Consider the following 26,268-nt stretch of genomic DNA (forward strand, 5'->3'; position numbering starts at 1 on the left):
AGCTCTCTCCCTTCCCCATCTCTCTCTTTCTCGCTCTTCTCTCACTCTCTCTGTGTCTCAAATACAACTTTAAATATTATGTATATCTTATCTTGTAAATGCCATCTTGTCTATGTAATTTGAAAGTTTTATGTTTTTGGGAACGGGCTTTATAAAAGTTGTATAACTTGTGCCCAATCCCATTGCACATTTGCAATAATATATGTTTAAATCAAAAAGTACACTTTGATATACACCGGTCATAACATTATACATTGCTAAGGTAAGACAGTAATAGGTGACCCATATTGTAATGTTTAATAAAAACAAGCATATTGTATCCAATCATTTAGCTTTTTGATTTAATAATTAACATTAGAATAAACAAAAGGCTATTTAGTTTCATCTTATCATTAGTTTTGAAATTAATATAAATTACACATAGTTAGAAGAACTTATTTGTAGTTGTTTTAAAACATATACTTCGAAATGCACAAGAAAGAAATAATTTATCGGCATTAAATGAAATTGGAGATTCCTGTGTATGGACAACGACTATACATCACTGTATCTAACCCTCGTATTGAAATGGTTTCTATGAAAAATCATCAGTATAACCCTGATTTCTATAGACAGTGGTCATGGATTTATTATAATTATTTACACCACTAATATATATGTACCGCAGATTTATCAACCTTAGTCTGCTCATAACAAAAAGTGTAAAATCGTGTAATATCACTATATGAATAATTATCATCGTTTATATTAGGAGGTTACAGGATCTGATATTATAATTTGATCATTATTAAAATGACTCTTCGGTCAAGCGAAACAAAATCGATTCACATGGGAATAAATGAAGCAAGCACCTTTAAATTATTTTATTCCAGTGGTCAAACTGCTTTGGACGGATTTTATCCGACGTCCAGTAGTGGACACTGCAGTGATTACAATTAAGTCAATTACGGATAGTGGTCATTTCTGCTTGTCAAACTAACAGTAAAAATCCGGCGGATATATCACTTAATATGGCATCCTCGGAGAGGGCTGTACAATTGTGCTGAAGCCCTCTCAAGCCACGGCTACAGGCGCTAGGGGACGCCGGAACGACGAGGAGCTCAGCCAGAGAGGAGTGACGCTGATAATAGCTTCATGTGGCTCACTAGACATCCGATTGGCTGCAAAGCCTTGAGTGGCAGCAGCAGCAGCCATAGCCGGAGTTCGGCGGGGGCGGGGCCACACAAAGTAAATATACAATCGCTAATAAATTGATATAATCAGAAAAGACTGCTGAAATGATTCAAAAACAAGCTAACGACTCGATAAAAGGCTACTGCGTGTGATCTATTTTCATGTTATACTAACATAATAGTTTTTATTAAGAATTAGTGACATACATTTTATGAATTAGTTTCTTAATTCAGTGTATAGATTCAATCATTGTTTTTGTATTATTCAAGTTGATTTCAGTTCCATAAATCTAGCGGAAAATGCTATTAGGGAATTAGGAATTAACCGCGTTCTGAAGCAAAACATCAAAAGTGAGAACTGTTCAAGAAGTAAACGCTGAAAAATACGGAATCAGAACGATGATGAATTTTGCGGCACATCATCCTCCGTATGCATTCGGAGTAACAGCTGCAGGGACCCTGGGACTAACATCTTCACCTTTCCCCGCCACACCCATCGCACACGGGGGGTCGTTACCGGACCGTAGCCAGAGAACACCGTTTGCAATTCAAGAACTTTTAGGACTAGGAAACAATAACCAGGAATCGGACAGACCAAGACATTCTCAGAGTGACCCAATACTGTCATCCTCTTACCTGGCTTCGTCACTGTCCAGTTCGCTAGGTCCAGTGCGGTCAGCCATCAAGGACATCCCTGTCTCTCTACCCTATTCTACCTGGAGATCAACATTCATCAACGCTCTCAGCAGCTCAGCGCAATCAGTGTTTAACTTAGGTTCCTCTCCAAACAACCTGCTCTCCAAAAGTACCGACCATGTGAAAACAAGTGAGTACACTCAAATAAAGAATCCATAGCGATATTTCATTTTTTTCTTAAAACAAAATGTTCTCTAATCACCTTATAATTTTTACATAATATTTTATATCACATACAATAATTATTTATGATTTGTAGCAGTTTGTGCTTAAAAGAAAGTTCAGTAGTTTTTGCGAGGAAATAAGTTATTTCTGGTGTTTTAATGCTTAAAAATGAAACAAATATGTCTGTTTTATGGAATAATATTACCAAGAAACTAAATGAAATTTGTATATGTACTGCAAAAGATGCATTGTAGGTTGTGCACGTGGTTGCTGTAATTTGTGTCCGTACAAAGTTGGGAAACAAAGCGTTGAACCCGGGAATCACCCGACTTTAAATGCTGTTAATGTGTGTCATATTTTAAAGAACGCTAATTATAATGGCAACTTTAAGCACTTGACATTTTCACTCAAGAAATCCTCAAACCAAACATTTATACAGGTTTTATCAACAATCGTTTTCCGTACAAATGTGTCTGTTTTCCGTAAATTTGAGATAACAAAAGTCAATGTTCTTTCATCATTTAGAGATAAAATATTTCCCTATTTATCTGTTGTTTTCACATTGTTGTTGGTGGATATCTGCCCCGTTTTGGCGGGGAAATGAATGGAAAAGAAAGGCCATACTTACTCAGGGGGTACTTTGACTGTTGAGAAATTCAAGGATGACAAGGGCATTGTTTTTAAAGTCGGGGTTAAGGTTCGTTTGTCCTTACAACAAAACAACCGATAAAACGTTTACTTCAATGTAAATGTGTATAACAATAGGATAAAAAAATAATAAAAATGTCTACATTTTATTTTACGCTTTTGGATTATCTTTAACTATTATGATAGTTTTCATTTTTTTCCAATCAGTAAAATTTTAAACATAAATACATGTTTCTGTAACAAAATTTGACTTTACAAAAATGTTGTCCTGGGAGATTTCTGCGAACTTTTTTTTCCTCAATTTTCTTTAATTTTCCAAAGTTTTGTTTTGCGCAAAAATATTATGAAATTATAGGTTTTTATAAAATAAATTTAGATACCTATTACATTAGCAATCGTTGATTAAACAATTCTCCTTTTGTTTCCTAATATATCATTTTATAAAACAACGCAAAATTCGCTCGCACAGTAACAATAAATAATATAATTCTACTGTATATAAATACTGGAAACCAGAGCTAATGTACACATGTCAAACACGGTAATCCGTCTAAATGTAAATAGGTCTACTGACCCCTGGCTACTTCATGTGCCCAGCTGGTGGGTGTGACATGATAAAGCACGCGCATCAACATGGCAAGTTACAATATCTATACTAGACAATGTGGAATGATATGCACTAAAATAAGCAAACAGACATATTAATAAAAGTATTTTATTTTTGCTATGATGACACAAAAACATAAAAAGGATTGCATTCGTTGAAATAGAAATGTTTTCGTGTTCATTATTGTATCTTGAGACTTAGTAAAATCTACTGTAAAAACCGATAGTTAAGAAAGACTGGCGTTTTCGGTGAATGCATAAAATATGCTGCTGCACGCCTTTCATTTTTGTATAGATTACATACATGAATATTCGAATAATAGTATATTAATATTTTGTCAATTAGACTACACTTGAGTTTTATTCCATTTTTATTTGTGCCACCACATCATAGACATCGATAATATAAGTCTAGTGTTCAGAAGTGATTTGATTATTCTCTAACGGGGTTAATCTACTGTAATTCTCGCCGTTAAAGCCACGTTCACGACACCAATTAAGGAATGTTTCAAAATTGCTAGGAGCATAGTTTTTTTAACTGAAATAATTTGCGTTTGAAAATTAAGGTGCGTGAAATGCGTTTACTTACGCCCTGCCTAGTGCCATGCCATGGCGGTGTAATTGGTGTCAGCAGATGGCTAATACTCACATCAAACTTACAGTCATTTTTATGGCGACACAAATTAATTACTTTTTCTATCATATTATCTGTTTACTATTTAGAGTTACACTTGATACATAAATATTTAATTTTATAAAATATTATGATGTATGTATATCAAAGATGTTATTATATAGTATGAGAATTAACGTGGATGAACCGTATAACTAATAATGAATTGGATGTGTTAGTGCCCCGAGCTATGTAATGCTACAGGAGATGGTATTGTGAGGTGAATGCACATTGATCAGATTCTATTCTTACTGCTCTACCTGTATATTGAGGGACTTTGGTAACGCCACGCTGACTCATTTCATGCACGTGCGAGATTCCGGCGGGAAAACAAGCATTTCGTCTGCGGCAGTTTACACGCATCGGTGGCATAGCCGATTAAAATAGAATGAAAACATTTATTATTTATTAATATGAGGAAATGCGATTTCCTTTCAAATCGGAAAATTGCTTGTGGGTTTCGTCCATTTAAGCAAGATCGAACGATATCGGTATTACACCGAACGCGGCGAGCTAATTTATACACAATATTAATTGACAGGGATGTTAATTAGCTAATTACTAAAATGTGGTAATCATATTATTTGTTTGAACTTAGTAACCTCTAACTTATACCTCATAAGCATACACAGTGTTGTCATCATTTATGGTGAATAGATTTATTTGGTAAAGGCTCATTGATTTATACAAAACACATTTGTTTATCTTTTATGTTTTGCTTTAGTAATATTTTGATTTTGTTAACCTAATTAGATAAAAAAAAATATAGAATGAAATAAGGAATCTAAGATTCGATGCAAAAAGTATGGTTTGGGCGTCCTTTTGTTTCATTACAAAATGTAAATTACAAATTCAATAGTAAATAGTAAACATAATATTGCATTTTTAAGCAACGTAACAATAAAAGCTAATGTTTTTTATATGGAAAACCGTCAGAAAACCGTCACAACTGAGATAGTATCGATAATTATATTACTTTTCTTACTTTTCCTGTCTAATGATATAATACAGTCAATGTAAAGAATATCATTAACTTACTTAATTATTTTTCTATGCATGTTTTATACAAATTTATACCACAGTGATACTAGAGATGATTTGAATGCAACATGGATCTTATTTGATTTAACTAATTTTAATAATTATTTAATCTATTGTAGATCTAGAATCAAGCTACAGTGATAAAGGTAGTTTGGAAAACATTGATAGCGCAGGGCTGAGCAGCAAGAAAAAGAAAAAGAAGCGACGTCATAGGTAAGAATTTGGTATCCCCTCCCGAACTATTATCACGCTTTTCGAGTTGTATTCATTATTATCAACTTAACCATTATATATTGTATAATACAATATTCGTATATGTACGTAATATTCCCATGTTCTACATCGATAACCAAGGTGATGTTATACATATTACGGTCAAATGTTTTATCTTACTAGGCGCCGCATTATAAACCTTTGCAACAATATTTATATACATTTCCTAATATATATATAATAGATCTTTACCATCAATATTTTACATAAATCTCCTAATATATATAGTAATAGGTCTTTACCATCAATATTTCATATAAATTTCCTAATATATAGTAATAGGTCTTTACCATCAATATTTTATATACATTTCCTAATATATATAGTAATACGTCTACCATCAATATTTTATATACATTTCCTAATATATATAGTAATAGGTCTTTAATATCAATATTTCATATACATTTCCTAATATATATAGTAATAGGTCTTTACCATCAATATTTCATATAAATTTCCTAATATATAGTAATAGGTCTTTACCATCAATATTTTATATACATTTCCTAATATATATAGTAATACGTCTTTACCATCAATATTTTATATACATTTCCTAATATATATAGTAATACGTCTTTACCATCAATATTTTACATAAATCTCCTAATATATATAGTAATAGGTCTTTACCATCAATATTTCATATAAATTTCCTAATATATAGTAATAGGTCTTTACCATCAATATTTTATATACATTTCCTAATATATATAGTAATACGTCTTTACCATCAATATTTTATATACATTTCCTAATATATATAGTAATAGGTCTTTACCATCAATATTTCATATACATTTCCTAATATATATAGTAATAGATCTTTACCATCAATATATTATATGCAATTCCTTATATATATAATAATAAATCTTTACCATCAATATTTCATATAAATTTCCTAATATATATAGTAATAAATCTTTACCATCAATATTTTATATATATTTCCTAATATATAGTAATAGGTCTTTAATATCAATATTTCTATCAACAACACGAAAAACAAAATCAATGAAACCGAACTTTATATCTATGCTGTGTGTAAAGAAAAAGCAAATTTTGATATCTTCTATAGTTAATATAAACAAAACATTCTTATGTGATGACATTTGCAGTTATGAGTCATGAATATTCATTGAGCTACTTCAGATGTTTAAGTACGACTAAATATGTATCACACTTGAAAGGCAAAAGAGTTCACCTTCCGCTTCACTGTAAATATACTTAAACACGTGATATAAGGAAACCAAATAATTCCGTACGTGTACGTATATATCATAACGTTAAAATAACACTAAATTCTTTTATGAAATGAATGATATTTTATACTTTTATAGATTCAGAACATATTTACCTTTAAATACACCTTCAATCTTAGCTACCACCTCATGCACTATTTTGAAACATTCTGGAAAATAAAAAAGATTTTTTTTTTTTTTTTATATAAGAAAATTGTAATATTCTTTTACATAAAATAAAACAATGAACACGTATATTTGCCCTTGTCTGATCCGTTACAGTCTGGGTCATTACTGTGTCCATATTAGTTATTATTTAACAATATTACCAATTAGGTATGCGATACTTCAATAAGAATTATTTGAAATTTTGGTGATATTATTTCAATCTAATTCTTTAAGGGTAATTATTTACATTATCTCCTCAACAACCATTAACAAAGATTGAAAAGAGGAGTAAGAGAAATCAACAGGCTATTTTATTTAGATTTACTGGCACCACACCTACAGAGATAAATATACTAAAAAAGAGAAGAATGACATCAACATTTATTTTCCGCTAAGTTGCTTATTTTCATGGGAATTTTTTATCGCCTTAATGAACCATCTAGTCTTCCGACCTTGCAGATCAATATCTAAACTAGCTTTATATACGAGAAATAAAAAAGCAAAAATGGTTACTTGATCAAGGAGCTACCTCACATGGACTTGTGTGACTGGCACCCATAACATAGACATAATAAATCCATTCTTTTGAGAGTTCCTAATCTGTATTAGCGGATGTCCTTTATTGTCATTCTCCACATTTCTATGCGATTTCACAGACTGGGTATTGGTTATTAGGTCTGGTAGCTGTGGGGCAATTAATAAATGGGGGCAGAACAAAACCCTCAGGGATTAGTGTGCTAGCTTTATATGTACTAGACAATGAAAGCAAACACTTTTCTGACATTTTACTTGTGGAAATTGGCGTATTTATCAATTTAGATACACGAAAGACTAATTTAAGCTAATTTGTTATTCTACATGATCGATACGAGAGGCATGCACAAGGTTGTCTCCATAGACATTGCCGCTTTGCATACCAGGCAGCCGTCATATTTATTTCTACTGAATATTTCAAAATTTATGTGTGCAAAATGTCAGTGGCTGTGGCAGAGGATGGGCCAAAAAATACAATTTACTGACGTCTATGTTTGGGAGAAAAAAAGAGCTATCTGTTGTACAAATGTTGATGAATGTGACAGGAAATTGTTATAAAGTTATTATCATATTGTCATGTTAATTCTATTCCGTGTGGAATACTTGTTTCAACAATTGCAAAACGCCTTATTATTAATCTGCATTATTCTCAGCTTTACCAAATGTCGAACAAAGTGTAATTCTCCTTTGACATGAAGCATTGTTATAATGTGTTTACGTGCAGAATCATTTATCATTTGTCAACAACTTATCAAAATCTGTTAGCGCATTTAAGAGCTTAATAAATCCATCTCTTACTGGTTGAATCAATGTATGCTTCTTTTATTGGATAATAAGGCGTCTTATGCTGAAAATTGGCACAAGTCAAATACCTTTGGAACGGTGCTACACCAAAGTATTGATAATAAAATCGAATATCTACTCGGCGTGTAGTATATGATGTCGTAAGAAATATCTTTACTCGGCGTGTAGTAAATGATGTCGTAAGAAATATCTTAAGACCTTTCAACATATTTACTCTGAGTTTTACTGCGTGTATTTCTTATATACGTATTTCAAGTACTTCAGTTTCCATTCAAATAAATGAGATGAACTAAAAAGATACCAATATCAATAATAACATAAGCCAGTACATCATATCAATAAGGAATCAATTATTCAAAATTAAAACTTGTGAAAGTAAGAATACTGATAAAGTATGATCGGGTGATACACAATTATTACGTACATGATGCATGCAGCAAAGCTAATATATGATCTATCATGTATAAACACTTACACATTTAGTTGATTTTAATAGAGTTATGTCTCTCTCAAATATGTTTGAATGCACATTTATAAAAGTTAAATATATATAACGCTTGTTTTAAAAAAAATATATATTTTTGACAAATCTAGAGTTTTCATTTTTAAAAAGCATATTTGCTTTATGTAAAAAAATATTTCTACCGGCTTGGAAATGATTTAATAGGAAATCTCAAAACAAATAAAAATTTCACATGGAATTTTTGTTATAGCTAGAAATATTGAACTAACATCGTTGTGAGATATAAGATATAAATGAAAAAGTTATAAGCTAATTAGAAAGAAGAGAGAAAGTCAAACCATCAAAGCAGAGTCAAAAGGAATAAAGGAGTTCGGATGCTTAAGATCATCGAACGATAACGAGGAGAGTTGTAGAAAATAGAAACAGGTAATAATACTCACATTATATAAACAGGCATGAGATTTGAAGTTATAAAGCGGTTAAGCAGTCAATATAAAATGTAATTATCTTAAGTGATAAAATGTTCTTTAGTTACATACTAAGGATGAGGTATCATAAGAAAAAATTGGATTGATTTTCAAGTATGATAAATATAAATGTGTACGTTCAGGAAATTAAAAATACAATGTATCTTAAACAAAATAGTGAAGTAGGCATTAAAAGAAGGAAGTTCTGTTGTAAAGTATCTAGATTTATAAGTTATACTTTAGCCAGGAAGGGTAAACTTTGTTAGATTTGTAAATGATTATAGTCTATCAATAAAGGCCCTAACATCCATCAGGCAACTGAAATGTAGTTAATATGAAAATAGTGCAATTCATTTGATTATTTTGACATCATGAGTTGTTTGTTTTCAAATTTTGGATTTTGAAATTAAACAAAGTAATCCTGCAGGCTATGTTTTAATACGTTATAAAGCAGACTATATGCATGGCTATATGTTCAGGCGACACATGAATTCACACTTAGATATTATTTTACAGGACAATCTTCACGAGTTACCAGTTAGAGGAGCTAGAGAAGGCTTTTAAAGAGGCACATTACCCTGACGTGTACGCTAGAGAGGTGTTAGCTCTAAAAACCAACCTACCTGAGGACAGAATCCAGGTAACTAGCTTATGTTAATCTGTACCCTTATAAACATTCATTGTTATTGTGTTGTCTTTGTTATAGAGACTGTAGACCCTGAAATACATATCTATTTCCGTTCACATAACGTTTATCCAGAAATTCCCACCGCGCCGTTTCATTGAAAGTTAAAATTATATGCCCATATTTGGGAGTAGCTCTGGTGCCCGTTAAGTTACTAATGTCTGATGAGTAGACACAGTGATATGAGGATTACAAACGGTTATGATGTAATTGGAGGTAGTCAGATATTGTTTTATCTCTTTGTAATATTCTGTTTATGGTAAACCCTATCCTGAGTTCCAGACTGGTCTATGGGTATATACTACAGTAAGCTCTGATTGGCTTTGTCCGATCTAAATAAGCCTCTAAGAACTAGTGATGGTTTTGGTGAACAAATCCAATGCTCGCTCAGACGAATCCTGACCACCATACATAATGTCACCAGCGATAGGCCGACTCACTTAACAATGCACACACCAAATTGAGTAGATTGCTAATCATTTAATGTATTTTGCGTCATAAAGACATGTAATAAGCAATTAAGAGTGTCTGGGAAGGCGGAATCAAAGCCAGAGTCTCTCCACGCTCAGACGGGTTCCGTCACAGCGAACGGGTGGCTGTGAGGCGAGCATTAGACTGAACACACAAAAAGTAACGCATGTGGACAGCGATAGGAAAAAGTACATATACAAATATACGGTCAGTCCAACGTCCCAATTAAGGTCTATTAACACGTTGGTGGTGGCTCCCATGGGGTCACGAGGCGATGGTGAGGAAAGGTAATCACACGAAGCCCTGGCTAGCTAAAATGGTGGCCTGTCTACAACCGGCATGATTAATTTCTGATCAAACACAACCGAGCACTATCTTGTTCGGACACTTATTCTTCGGTGAATGAAAATGATGCCCCCGGAGACATATTTGTCACAAAGTGTTTTGCTATGCGGATATCAGGAGCAGAGAGAATGAAAGCCTGTCGACTAATTTCCATTTATCTAATAGATTAGCTGTATTCTTATACGCGTCCTTTACAATTATGTGATTTCAATTAATAGATTTGTTATACTAATGCAATTTCTCCTGTCGTGACCAGTTTCAATTAAAAGCTAATTGAAGAGAGCGCCATGAGACACGTTAACTTTATTGCGTTTTGTCGGTGTGATCGGGATGAACAAGCTGAATGAATTAACGAGACTTCTATAACTCTAAGCGATTTTTTTTCTCGAATAAAAACTGTCCCTATTGTTTTTCTTATAAAAAATGCGATATTTAATAGAACTGATTAGGAAATAGTAGATTAACATCCCCAAAGGGTTTCGGGTCAACCATTGTGCTCGGAATAAATCACGCGGAAAAGACCTAGCGTCACGGTCCGTGATCAGTCAATAGCCCATAAACTAGCGCTGTCATAATTCAGGATTTAAACCTTGTAATCGCACACTCGATCACGTTTTATAGACACGAGATCAGCTATCCTTATAAATTGATGCATCTTATTGAATTTTGATACCGGCAGTGCAACTGTGTAATATCAGCTTCGGAAACTTCCAAAAACAAGAGTATCTAACATGATAAATAGACTCGCATTCCAATTACCGCACTCCTACCCAAGTTGGATCTTAAAGGCAAAAACCTAATTGCGTACTGTAAATTGTAATCTAAATTGAAAATTTCCTTATTGAAGGCATGTTTTTCATTTGTGACAGAAATCGCTTTATCCATTTAATAGAATTCATGAAACAAAATGATTGTGAATATATTCACCGCTATTAATTATCAATGTGTTTAATTAAACACAGTTTCACGAGTTTATTTTAGTTGTTTTACAAATTTAGAGTAATTGATAGCCGATGAATGAAAGAAAACAAGAGAGAATTTGTCTTGTGATTTACAGACAAGCTGTTTCTTTTGTATGTCAGGTGAATACCTATCACACCAAAACTCTGTGGTCAATCATTAATTTCCTTTTCTAAACGAGACGCTATGTTTTTGTTAATCAGCAGTTTTTTTTATAAATCAACATTCCTAACAGGATATTTTTCCTTTTCCGTTTCGTGTCCGAAATCCTTGTCAGCGGTACGTGTGCGTCTCTAATGATCATGGTCGGGGCTAATGATATCTTTTGGCAATTAAGTCTTGTGTCTAATTACAAGTTAATAAGATTTATACCAACCCATTACTTCCTCTTAGCCCATCAAAGAAATAGCCATAATTGGTTTAGTGGCACAGCGGTAATACCGCCCGTTGCTACCACCGGCTAATGACGCGCGTGCGATACTACTCGGGGCTGCTGTCGGCACGTGCTGCGCAGTCAATCAATATGACGTCGATACAAAGCGGAAACTTGACAATAGTCCACCAGTGATTTTACACACATCTTCATTACTTTGTCGAAACGTTTGCATCAATTCATAAATTACAGTGTGTCATGGTTTTCAAATTATCTGGAATTTCGACTTTCTATAGGAAAACGTCGTTACAGCACACTGTAAAACAAGAGAGCGCGTGGCGGCGGACTGGTGGCGTGACGGTGAAACGCGAGACTTGTGCGAGAACAGAAACGAGTCTACCGTAGTCTCTAGTGAACATTCTATACAGTACTTGCTCTATTTTATCGAAGTAGCATATGAACATTTTCATAAAATTATGTTATTGTTTATTAACATGGATAAAATTATTGCTAATGAGGAAATTCAAACTACAGGCACGTGGTTTTCTTGATTATTTAAATATGTATGATGCTTGCGTAAGTTCTATCAAACAGTGCATGGGATGGACACGTGAGGCTTACATGTCAATAGACACTAACATTGTTATCTAAAAAATGGTGTATTAATCCCTAAATATATAATACAATTATAGTCAAAAAATATTTGATTACTCTGTAACTTTTTTTTTATTCAGAACACAAATCATTGTCATTAATGTAAATGACTTCTGATTGCAGGTATGGTTCCAAAACAGACGTGCAAAATGGCGCAAAACCGAGAAAACTTGGGGCCGAAGTAGCATAATGGCAGAGTATGGTTTATATGGCGCTATGGTACGACACTCACTTCCGCTTCCGGAAACAATATTAAAAAGCGCAAAGGACGGAGTACTAGATTCCTGTGCACCCTGGCTTCTCAGTGAGTATCATACTTATCTTACGCACATTCTGGTTTCTACGCTGTTTGCGAGAGTAGTGAACACCATATCCCCTCACTTTTAATTGGTAAAGGGCACATACTGGTTTGTACGTGGATAGCGAGAGTGGTGAACTCCATATCCCCTCACTTTTAATTGGTAAATGGCACATACTGGTTTGTACGTGGATAGCGAGAGTAGTGAACACCATATCCCCTCACTTTTAATTGGTAAAGAGCACATTCGGGAGTAGTGAACACCACATCCCCTCACTTTTAATTGGTAAAGAGCACATGCGGAAGTAGTGGACACCATATCCCCTCACTTTTAATTGGTAAAGAGCACATGCGGGAGTAGTGAACACCATATCCCCTCACTTTTAATTGGTAAAGGGCACATGCGGGAGTAGTGAACACCACATCCCCTCACTTTTAATTGGTAAAGGGCACATACTGGTTTGTACGTGGATAGCGAGAGCAGTGAACTCCATATCCCCTCACTTTTAATTGGTAAAGAGCACATGCGGGAGTAGTGAACACCATATCCCCTCACTTTTAATTGGTAAAGGGCACATGCGGGAGTAGTGAACACCACATCCCCTCACTTTTAATTGGTAAAGGGCACATACTGGTTTGTATGTGGATAGCGAGAGTAGTGAACACCATATCCCCTCACTTTTAATTGGTAAAGGGCACATATGGGAGTAGTGAATACCACATCCCCTCACTTTTAATTGGTAAAGGGCACATACTGGTTTGTACGTGGATAGCGAGAGTAGTGAACTCTATATCCCCTCACTTTTAATTGGTAAAGAGCACATGCGGGAGTAGTGAACACCATATCCCCTGACTTTTAATTGGTAAATGGCACATGCGCGAGTAGTGAACACCACATCCCCTCACTTTTAATTGGTAAAGGGCACATACTGGTTTGTACGTGGATAGCGAGAGTAGTGAACACCATATCCCCTCACTTTTAATTGGTAAAGGGCACATGCGGGAGTAGTGAACACCACATCCCCTCACTTTTAATTGGTAAAGGGCACATACTGGTTTGTACGTGGATAGCGAGAGTAGTGAACACCATATCCCCTCACTTTTAATTGGTAAAGGGCACATGCGGGAGTAGTGAACACCACATCCCCTCACTTTTAATTGGTAAAGGGCACATACTGGTTTGTACGTGGATAGCGAGAGTAGTGAACACCATATCCCCTCACTTTTAATTGGTAAAGGGCACATGCGGGAGTAGCGAACACCACATCCCCTCACTTTTAATTGGTAAAGGACACATACTGGTTTGTACGTGGATAGCGGGAGTAGTGAACATCATAGCCCCTCACTTTTAATTGGTAAAGGGCACATGCGGGAGTAGTGATTACCATATCCCCTCATTTTTAATTGGTAAAGGGCACATGCGAGAGTAGTGAACACCATATCCCCTCATTTTTAATTGGTAAAGGGCACATGCGAGAGTAGTGAACACCACATCCCCTCATTTTTAATTGGTAAAGGGCACATGCGGGAGTAGTGAACACCATATCCCCTCATTTTTAATTGGTAAAGGGCACTTGCGAGAGTAGTGAACACCATATCTAATATCCCATATATGTGAGGACTTAGTAGTAGTAATCATATCTACAATGTACCATTATACATCATCAAATTATGTGAAGAGAATCTTAGGTCACTCCATACTATTACATTATTTGTAATACCACTGCTGTGGCAGATCGTATAGTCTGGTGTGTCTATATCCAGCAGGTATGCATAAAAAGTCGATTGAGGCAGCTGCCAAACTACAGGAGGAAGACGAGGAACCGGTGGAAAAGGATAGCATGGACGTTCGGGACAGGGACAGAGAGGAGATCCGGTCGGAGAGTATCGCCTCCCTTCGAGCCAAGGCTCAGGAACATAGTGCAAAGTTTATACAGGAGAATCAGGATCGACCCGACAGTCGTACACCTTCACCCTGTGACAATTACAAAAGTAGGTTCGAGGATCCCAGAAATGACAATGAAAACTCCCATTCGCAAGAGGAAATTGACGTAGTGTGAATGAGACATGTATGACGGACGTTTAAATGTGTATGACGTCATATCAAACTTATATTATATATTGTATGACGTCATATTAATGTGATTTTCCATGTAATATATATTTGACATCCATATCAATATTATCAATGATACGAGGGACGATGTTGTCGTTGATAATGTTTCTTTAATTTCAGGTTATTTGTTACACAGAATTTATATAGCGAGAGAGCCATGTAATTATACGCACGTACCAACATATTATTGTTCTATTAATTACCACAAAATTTGATTTAAAAGGAATTTCTTATATATTAAAATTATCAAGAAAAAACAACGTGTTAATGGTTTATTATACAGTATATATATATAGCACAGCAAATAAATCATTTCCACTTTATTGGAGTTACAAAATGTTGTCAAAAAGCAAAATGCCATTACACAGCATACCTAAACCAAGTACTTGTAGTTTTAACATATCGTACTCAATATCACAATAAAGGTAGCAATATATTATGGGTTATTACACGATACTTGTATAGGACAAATAAAAAAAGACACACACAAAAACCAAAGACCAAATTATTGATACATGGATATAACACAAAGTCTATCTTCGAATTCGTGATTTAGTTTATATATAAAAAATTAATGACATTTACTCAGTTAGGATAATAACATAAAGATTTTAGAGACTAAGGATTAACATGAATAGCTCTAATGATATGGAGAACACAAAAATCAGAGTGTAATATGAGGGTACACTCAAATCAGAGTATAATATGAGGGTACACTAAAATCAGACTGTAATATGAGGGTACACTCAAATCAGACTATAATATGAGGGTACACTCAAATCAGAGTGTAATATGAGGGTACACTCAAATCAGACTGTAATAAAGAGGGGTACACTAAAATCAGAGTGTAATATGAGGGTACACTAAAATCAGCTGTAATATGAGGGTACACTAAAATCAGAGTGTAATATGAGGGTACACACAAATCAGACTGTAATATGAGGGTACACTCAAATCAGAGTGTAATATGAGGGTACACTCAAATCAGAGTGTAATATGAGGGTACACTCAAATCAGAGTGTAATATGAGGGTACATAAAAAATCATGAGTGTAATATGAGGGTACACACAAATCAGAGTGTAATATGAGGGTACACTCAAATCAGACTGTAATATGAGGGTACACACAAATCAGTGTAATATGAGGGTACACTCAAATCAGACTGTAATATGAGGGTACACACAAATCAGAGTGTAATATGAGGGTACACACAAATCAGAGTGTAATATGAGGGTACACACAAATCAGAGTGTAATATGAGGGTACACTCAAATCAGAGTGTAATATGAGGGTACACACAAATCAGAGTGTAATATGAGGGTACACTCAAATCAGACTGTAATATGAGGGTACACTCAAATCAGACTGTAATATGAGGGTACACACAAATCAGAGTGTAATATGAGGGTACACACAAATCAGAGTGTAATATGAGGGTACACTCAAATCAGACTGTAATATGAGGGTACACACAAATCAGAGTGTAATATGAGGGTACACCAAATCAGAGTGTAATGTAAAATGATGGAGTACACACAAATCAGAGTGTAATATGAGGGTACACACAAATCAGAGTGTAATATGAGGGTACACACAAAATCAGAGTGTAATATGAGGGTACACCAAATCAGACTGTAATATGAGGGTACACACAAATCAGAGTGTAATATGAGGGTACACACAAATCAGAGTGTAATATGAGGGTACACTCAAATCAGAGTGTAATATGAGGGTACACTCAAATCAGAGTGTAATATGAGGGTACACACAAATCAGAGTGTAATATGAGGGTACACTCAAATCAGACTGTAATATGAGGGTACACACAAATCAGAGTGTAATATGAGGGTACACACAAATCAGAGTGTAATATGAGGGTACACTCAAATCAGACTGTAATATGAGGGTACACACAAATCAGAGTGTAATATGAGGGTACACACAAATCAGAGTGTAATATGAGGGTACACACAAATCAGAGTGTAATATGAGGGTACACTCAAATCAGACTGTAATATGAGGGTACACTCAAATCAGAGTGTAATATGAGGGTACACTAAAATCAGAGTGTAATATGAGGGTACACACAAATCAGACTGTAATATGAGGGTACACTCAAATCAGAGTGTAATATGAGGGTACACACAAATCAGAGTGTAATATGAGGGTACACTCAAATCAGACTGTAATAAGAGGGTACACACAAATCAGACTGTAATATGAGGGTACACTCAAATCAGAGTGTAATATGAGGGTACACACAAATCAGAGTGTAATATGAGGGTACACTCAAATCAGACTGTAATATGAGGGTACACACAAATCAGAGTGTAATATGAGGGTACACACAAATCAGAGTGTAATATGAGGGTACACAAATCAGGGTACACTAAAATCAGATGTAATATGAGGGTACACTCAAATCGAAGGTAATATGAGGGTACACACAAATCAGGTGTAATATGAGGGTACACACAAATCAGAGTGTAATATGAGGGTACACACAAATCAGAGTGTAATATGAGGGTACACACAAATCAGACTGTAATATGAGGGTACACACAAATCAGAGTGTAATATGAGGGTACACTAAATCAGAGTGTAATATGAGGGTACACTCAAATCAGTGTAATATGAGGGTACACACAAATCAGAGTGTAATATGAGGGTACACACAAATCAGAGTGTAATATGAGGGTACACTCAAATCAGAGTGTAATATGAGGGTACAAATCAGATGTAATATGAGGTACCAAATCAGAGTGTAATATGAGGGTACACTAAAATCAGATGTAATATGAGGGTACACTCAAATCAGAGTGTAATATGAGGGTACACTCAAATCAGAGTGTAATATGAGGGTACACACAAATCAGAGTGTAATATGAGGGTACACACAAATCAGAGTGTAATATGAGGGTACACTCAAATCAGATGTAATATGAGGGTACACACAAATCAGAGTGTAATATGAGGGTACACACAAATCAGACTGTAATATGAGGGTACACTCAAATCAGACTGTAATATGAGGGGTACACACAAATCAGAGTGTAATATGAGGGTACACACAAATCAGAGTGTAATATGAGGGTACACTCAAATCAGAGTGTAATATGAGGGTACACTCAAATCAGACTGTAATATGAGGGTACACTCAAATCAGAGTGTAATATGAGGGTACACTCAAATCAGAGTGTAATATGAGGGTACACTAAAATCAGAGTGTAATATGAGGGTACACTCAAATCAGAGTGTAATATGAGGGTACACACAAATCAGAGTGTAATATGAGGGTACACTCAAATCAGAGTGTAATATGAGGGTACACTCAAATCAGACTGTAATATGAGGGTACACACAAATCAGACTGTAATATGAGGGTACACACAAATCAGAGTGTAATATGAGGGTACACTCAAATCAGACTGTAATATGAGGGTACACACAAATCAGAGTGTAATATGAGGGTACACTAAAATCAGACTGTAATATGAGGGTACACTCAAATCAGACTGTAATATGAGGGTACACTCAAATCAGAGTGTAATATGAGGGTACACTCAAATCAGAGTGTAATATGAGGGTACACTCAAATCAGACTGTAATATGAGGGTACACTCAAATCAGAGTGTAATATGTGGGTACACTAAAATCAGAGTGTAATATGAGGGTACACTCAAATCAGAGTGTAATATGAGGGTACACACAAATCAGAGTGTAATATGAGGGTACACACACAAATCAGAGTGTAATATGAGGGTACACTCAAATCAGACTGTAATATGAGGGTACACTCAAATCAGAGTGTAATATGAGGGTACACACAAATCAGAGTGTAATATGAGGGTACACTCAAATCAGACTGTAATATGAGGGTACACACAAATCAGAGTGTAATATGAGGGTACACTAAAATCAGAGTGTAATATGAGGGTACACTCAAATCAGAGTGTAATATGAGGGTACACACAAATCAGAGTGTAATATGAGGGTACACTCAAATCAGACTGTAATAAGAGGGTACACACAAATCAGAGTGTAATATGAGGGTACACACAAATCAGACTGTAATATGAGGGTACACTAAAATCAGAGTGTAATATGAGGGTACACTCAAATCAGAGTGTAATATGAGGGTACACTCAAATCAGACTGTAATATGAGGGTACACACAAATCAGAGTGTAATATGAGGGTACACCAAATCAGATGTAATATGAGGGTACACAAATCAGAGTGTAATATGAGGGTACACTCAAATCAGACTGTAATATGAGGGTACACCAAATCAGAGTGTAATATGAGGGTACACTCAAATCTGTAATATGAGGGTACACTAAATCAGACTGTAATATGAGGGTACACTCAAATCAGAGTGTAATATGAGGGTACACTCAAATCAGAGTGTAATATGAGGGTACACTCAAATCAGAGTGTAATATGAGGGTACACACAAATCAGACTGTAATATGAGGGTACACTCAAATCAGACTGTAATATGAGGGTACACTCAAATCAGATGTAATATAGGGTACACTAAAATTCAGAGTATAATATGAGGGTACACTCAAATCAGAGTATAATGTGCTGGTATATGAGGGTACACTCAAATCAGAGTGTAATATGTGGGTACACTAAAATCAGAGTGTAATATGAGGGTACACTCAAATCAGAGTGTAATATGAGGGTACACACAAATCAGAGTGTAATATGAGGGTACACACAAATCAGAGTGTAATATGAGGGTACACTCTAAAATCAGAGTGTAACACAAATGAGACTGTAATATGAGGTACACACAAATCAGAGTGTAATATGAGGGTCCACTAAAATCAGAGTATAATGTGCGGGTACACTAAAATCAGAGTGTAATATGTGGGTACACTCAAATCAGAGTGTAATATGTGGGTATGCTCAAATCAGAGTGTAATATGATAGATTGCATTTTTTACTGATAGATAAAATCAAATGACACCTTTTGTCTAATTGGCTCCACACGAATTGGTATCTCTATAAGATACTCCCGATTATAGTTTTTTTTTTCATTTTCTCAGAAGTTTTAAAACACAAATGGTTATGTATTTTGTTGGTTATTTCCAGTAAAAAATCTGATGACTTGAGAAGATAAGTTCATACAATACATTGGTCAGAAGCATTGTCTCTATTAGATTATGATAAATAATATATAATAAATATTTCTTTGTTTTCCGCACAAAATTGGAGAAAATCATACCCCTATTAATTTGAAAGATAGTAACATCAGTTTTTCAATAAAATTCATTAATGCATGTACAGCTAATACGACATACTCCCTTATTAGCTAGATCAGACATAAATACATCGAAATATACATTTTTTATAATCTATATAATACATGCATACATAGCAAGCTAGTACAACATACACCATTTCTCTCCTTATTAACTATATTTAACGATTAAAGGATTGTTATATTGCATTTATTGGAGATATAAATGCAACCTGGGTTGCAGATAAATAGAATAACGCCCTAATGATATTTATCTGCCATCCAGATTGCATTTATATCTCCAATAAATGCAATCTAACAATTCTTTAATTGTTACATTAACATTTTATTTTCTAGTTCAAAGTAACACATAATTTAGATGCGAGTGAACAATTGAATTTCCTGCTTCAGCCATTTAACTTCAACAGCAAAGTACAATGTGATAAAAAAATTGTTCCTATACAAAATCAAAAAGACAACAAAATTTCAATATTTTTCACTAGCTTTTTAGTTTTCTTTCAATTATCCAGACATTAAAAAGATTTTTTTAAAGTTTCATAACCAAACTGGTTAATTCAACTACAATGTCAATTTCCCCGCGCTAACATCTCTAAACTTTTTTGAGGGTATATCAGGATTGAAAATGAATTACTCCAAGACCCAGGTAGTATGGATTGGCAGTATGAAATATAGTAATAACAATTTCAGTAATAATTTTAATTTAAAATGGGGGTCAACACGCTTCAACCTATTAGGCATTGAATACGATGTAGATTTGAGCCAAATTATTAAGTTAAATTTTGACTAGAAACTTGTAAAACTCAAATCATTGATTTCAGCCTGGAAAAAAAGAATCCTTACACCAATAGGTAATATAGTTGTTATTAAATCTTTACTTATATCACAGTTTAACCATTTATTTATCTCACTTCCCAATCCAGACGATCGATATATAAATGTAATCAACAATATTTGTTACGACTTTTTGTGGAATAGTAAACCTGATCAAGTGAAAAGGGACATAATCATCAAAAGTTATGAGGAAGGGGTCTAAAAATGATACATCTGAAGTCATTTATAACGGCTCTTAAAGCAACTTGGATACGAAGAATCTATACTAAGGCTGGAAATTGGGACATCATTTTAGAAACTTTATTAGACAAACATAAATTGGCAAATACAGGAATTGAACATTTAAAACAAAAAGCTAATAATTGTACTAATATTTTTTGGCGAGATGTTTTAAACGCCTGGTGTAAAACTCTGAATTTAAGTGAAATATATAAAACAAACATTCTTGAAAACCCAATATGGTTTAATAATTACATCAAAATAGATAGAAAAGTAATTTTTAATAATGCATGGTATAAAAAGGGAGTTCTTTTTATTTATAACATTACAAAACCAGATAAATCATTTCTCAGTTTTGAAGAATTCTGTGATAAATATAGTATTCGGACTAACTTTTTAAAATACCAAAGCTTGAAAAATGCCATTCAACATTTTGTTAGAAACAATAATCAAAATTACGACACAGAAAAGAATGTAATATTACCCAATATACCTATAAATCTCAAAGTCATTCTAAATTCTAAAAAAAGGAGCTCAATACATATACAATATTTTAATTCAAAACCAAGTTAAACCTACAGCTCAAAATAAATGGAATCAAACTTTTAATATAAATGAAGAAGATTGGAAAAGATTTATAAACACCCTTTTAACACATGTACAAGTTCAAAACTTCAGTGGCTACAATATAGAATAAATCATAGAATCCTGACTACTAAGACATTTTTACTAAGAATAGGTAAAGCGGATAATAACATATGTATATTTTGTAAAACTTCTCCCGAAACCATAACACACATACTATGGGACTGTGATAAAACATCAAATCTGATAGAACAACTGAGAATAGCAATTATTACAAAAAATCTAGGACTTAGATTCAGTAAACAAGAATTTATATTTGGCAAGAAAGTTAACAATAAACATTCACATTTTAATTTAGACAACTTAATCTTACTTTTAACCAAACAATATATTTATAACTGTAAATGTCTTGAAGCAGATCTTTGCCTAATTGGTTTAAAAAACCACATCAAATTTGAACTGAAAGCTCATAATTTTAATAACCAATAGTAACTTAAAAAACAAACAACAGGTCTTAACAGAAATACAACTTTGGCTCCAATTTTAAATTTTAAAACATTAAAAACATATACAAAAACCAATAAAAACTTGTAAAATAAATATTTGACCTAGGTTCGACAGAGGTACCTTGTATGTATGTATGTGTGTCCTGCATCTCTCTGATACTTAACAATGTATATTACCTTAAAAATATCAATGTTTGTGAACTTATCCTCTATAAATTATCAGTGAGTTTGTTTGTGTAAATGTGTTGTCCATTGTTTGATGTATATTATGAGTATACATGACTACTTTTGTATTAAATTAATTAACTCCAACATACATCTTTCATATATGTTGTATTCTATTTGTATGTACAAAACTTTTGAAAATGAATAAAAAATAAATTAAAAAAAAAAAAAATTCCCGCGCGGACTAACATGGCGTCAGTAAACAAGACTAACATCCATTTATATAGCTATTACTATACCAAGTCTAGGCTGCATTTATTGGCTCATAATGCAGATCACGATTAACATTAGAGTAATGGGATTTTCTGTGGCAAAATGTAAATATAAAACAGTACGACTACCTAGAAACATACAATATAATTTTTATAATCTATAAAATTCATGCATACCTAGAAAAAATACACAAACGGCAATACACAAGGAACATAAACAAGCGTCCTTTTACTTACATATACCTAATATCTTTACTTACATATACCTAATATCTTTACTTACATATACCTAATATCTTTACTTACATATACCTAATATCTTTACTTACATATACCTAATATCTTTACTTACATATACCTAATATCTTTACTTACATATACCTAATATCTTTACTTACATATACCTAATATCTTTACTTACATATACCTAATATCTTTACTTTTTTAGCGAAATTTAAAATGCAATTTTATCCAAAGAGTGGTTAGTTGCCATGTGTGTACTAAAGAATAAACTATATCGTAATTGGACTGTACTAATAAGATTCTTTCTCCTGGCTCATTATTTTACGTGTGTGACCAAACAATTATTTGGATCGTTAAAGAAATGTTAAAATGTATATGGTTGTCCACATAACTGTGTTAGTGTCGATTACAAGTAAAAAAAATATGAAGGATACATATACGATATTTGACAACATCAATTTATTACATGCTGTATGCATACTAGTAAGAAAAAAAAGAGTGTTATTGATAATAAATTAACTATTCGCAAAACAAAAACGACCAGACAACCATCAGAAACAAATTCATGCAACATCATAAACATATGTGCAAGAAATGTAAGCTGTTCAACTTATACACTACTTTGCCACCTTATATGAAATACATGAACTGTAAATATACGTTAATCACTTAGTACTAGCAATAAAGTCAAGTGTTTAACGTATATTAACAAGTAATGTTTTGTGTTCTTAGAAATTTTTAATTTAACAGGGTCTTCATGATGTTTTATTGAGTTTAAAAAAGAGGCTGACTGAAAAATGGAACATTTTAAATTGATGACGTCGTCGTCTTTCTGTCGGCGTAACATTCAGTGCACGGACCCGATATTAAATCCCTCGTTAATCAAAAAGTGCTGAAAAATAATGCTTGAACTTCATACTGTTGACAACTCATTATCCCAATTTTACTTTTATCTTGTGATGTCTACAAACATCTTCATAAACAAAAATTTCATCTAAATAGTACACGTGAGGTGTGGTTTTACGCGATATATAGCAATATGTGGTCAGTTTTAACTATTTTTTCTCACCAATGTGGCATATCTTATAGATATGATGAAAGTCAGGAAAATGCTGAACAACATACACAAATTTATCATTCATACCATACCATATTAACAATACAACGACTTCATAAATCAACAGATGCATCCACGGAAAACCGCACAGTCCCACGACTTGACGTTGATCGGTTTCACAAGCACCTGTGCGAAACCGATCAGCGACTTCACTAGAACGAATTTACGTACCCGGCCTACTATACCTTACGGCCGGGTACGAATTGGTGTATATGTCGTAGTGGAGCACTGCCTCCGAAAATCACTCGGGCGTAGTTTTCTATACTTTTTTGTAGGTTTCCAATTATTTTATACGTATACATGCATTTACATAATATTTTTTGTCCAAAACAAACACAACCACTATTCTTAATATCTACCGTTCCGCTCACAAGACGTCAAACTCACAATTTGTGGACTTGCCGTATAAATTCCCTTTAGAAAGACCTTTATTTGTATTACATAAAAAAAATAATGCCTCGATGAGAATTTGATATTTTATCTGGTTCAGTTTTATTGTCTAGTAGGTAGGCGATATCAAACAAGTACGATAAAACTGCAAACAAACGTTTTATAATGGTTTGCATAATCATTTCTTTGCTCCATTAACAGTAATAGGCACCAATTGTAGCTCTAAAGACGACACCATTTTCTGTCAAATAGTCTTTGAGCTATATTGGGGTAGCTGTTAGAGTTACTTCCCTTACAATACTGGACAACATTGGTTTAATAGTTATATCATCTGAATAGCATTAACGTGACACCAACGACACAGCATAATTAACAGTGTTTATAAATCTAATTAACATCTGCGAAAATTATTTTATTTCCATTTCAACCAATTTTATTGAATCAAGCAAAAGAATTGGGCAACAGGCTGTGTCTATATAAGCCCTTTCCTAGCCAGAAACTATAATCTAATTAAAGTATATACATGTAATAAGTTGATTAATCATCTTAATTAAACAAATTTGGTATGTAATAAAAGAATATTATAACTACTATTAATATGCCAAGTATTATACTCTTATGGATATATAAGTTTGGGAATAAATTTCAAATTGGCATTTTTATATATGATATAATTGTACAAGGGAGATAATTCATTCATTGACTGAATAATATTATAGTAGTTAGATAGTAATTAGTTATGTAATATAACAGACTAGTACGCCACTGAAAACTTTTTTGAAGTTTTCTCAGTTTTAATGGGTACATAATCCAGTGATTCTGCCTGTGTCTGGGACTACAAAAGTCCATAGCCAATTATTGGCAAAAGCCCCTAACACAGGCAAATCCTAGATTCGCACCCAATAAAGCTGGAAAAAGAGAGTAAAGCTTAGTACCATCATGATCGTGATTTAACATAAAAGATTCATATATTAAGAGGATTTTTTTTATAGAAGTTCTGATCGCAATCACTACCCACCATCGCCATACAGGAAGTTTATAAACAATAATAAAAATATTTGAACATAATTTGGATATTTGGATATTTGGAAGACCCAAATAATATCAAAAATGGTGTACATGGGTGTACAGACCCCCCCCCCCCCCCCCACACACACACACACACATATATATGTTTGGATATATAAATAAATCAGATAAGTCGTTTGGTATTAATTAAAAAGTTTGAAACGCATTTGAATATATTTGCATTAACTTCATCTGGGAAATGTATACAGCCATTAAGTGCTACAGTAAGGGAATTATCTAAGTGGTTATCTTCATATAGTTTCAGGGTATCAATTAATATTTGTCTTTCATTAATAAAGAGTGCGCATTCGAATAAATAATATCTTATTTTGGCGATTGTGCAATAGACATTTACTATACAAATGGAATTACTTCGGAACGCAATTACTTATTTTGATGTCATTTGAAAATGGATGGGTCAGAAATTAAAATCTTTATAACAGTCAAAAGGTGTAGAATAAGAAACGTTATTAATGATCCTATTAATAGTGTAATATTCCTATTTATCGGATGTTCTATATGCAGTAGTCTTGTGTCAGTGAGTGACTTGAGCAACAAAATTACATTTTATCGGATTATCTCCCTTCAATCGGTAAAATAAAGGCATATGGAGGCATAGCTGCAATACTGTAGCTCAAAAGACTTTTTGACAGAAATTGGTGTTGTCTTTAGAGCTACAATTGGTGCCTTTTACTGCTAATGGAGCAAAGTAATGATTATGCAAACCATTATAAAACGTTT

At 33.7% G+C, this 26,268-nt stretch overlaps 1 protein-coding gene across 2 annotated transcripts; it reads left to right on the top strand.

The window, feature by feature from the left end:
• Positions 1-1,064: 1,064 nt before the first annotated feature.
• LOC138320118 (visual system homeobox 2-like) lies at positions 1,065-15,101 on the top strand. Of its 2 annotated transcripts, none has more exons than XM_069263181.1 (5): positions 1,065-1,998; positions 5,121-5,214; positions 9,474-9,597; positions 12,569-12,749; positions 14,508-15,101. In XM_069263181.1, exons 1-5 carry the CDS (start codon positions 1,572-1,574, stop codon positions 14,801-14,803), a joined length of 1,122 nt encoding a protein of 373 aa, XP_069119282.1. In that variant the 5' UTR covers positions 1,065-1,571; the 3' UTR covers positions 14,804-15,101. The 2 variants fall into 2 exon arrangements, with proteins under 2 accessions (XP_069119282.1, XP_069119283.1); XM_069263182.1 differs by having other exon boundaries at positions 14,511-15,101.
• The last annotated feature ends 11,167 nt before the right edge of the window (positions 15,102-26,268 follow it).

The sequence above is a fragment of the Argopecten irradians genome, chromosome 3 (genome assembly GCF_041381155.1).
Source record: "Argopecten irradians isolate NY chromosome 3, Ai_NY, whole genome shotgun sequence".
Lineage (NCBI taxonomy): Eukaryota > Metazoa > Mollusca > Bivalvia > Pectinida > Pectinidae > Argopecten > Argopecten irradians.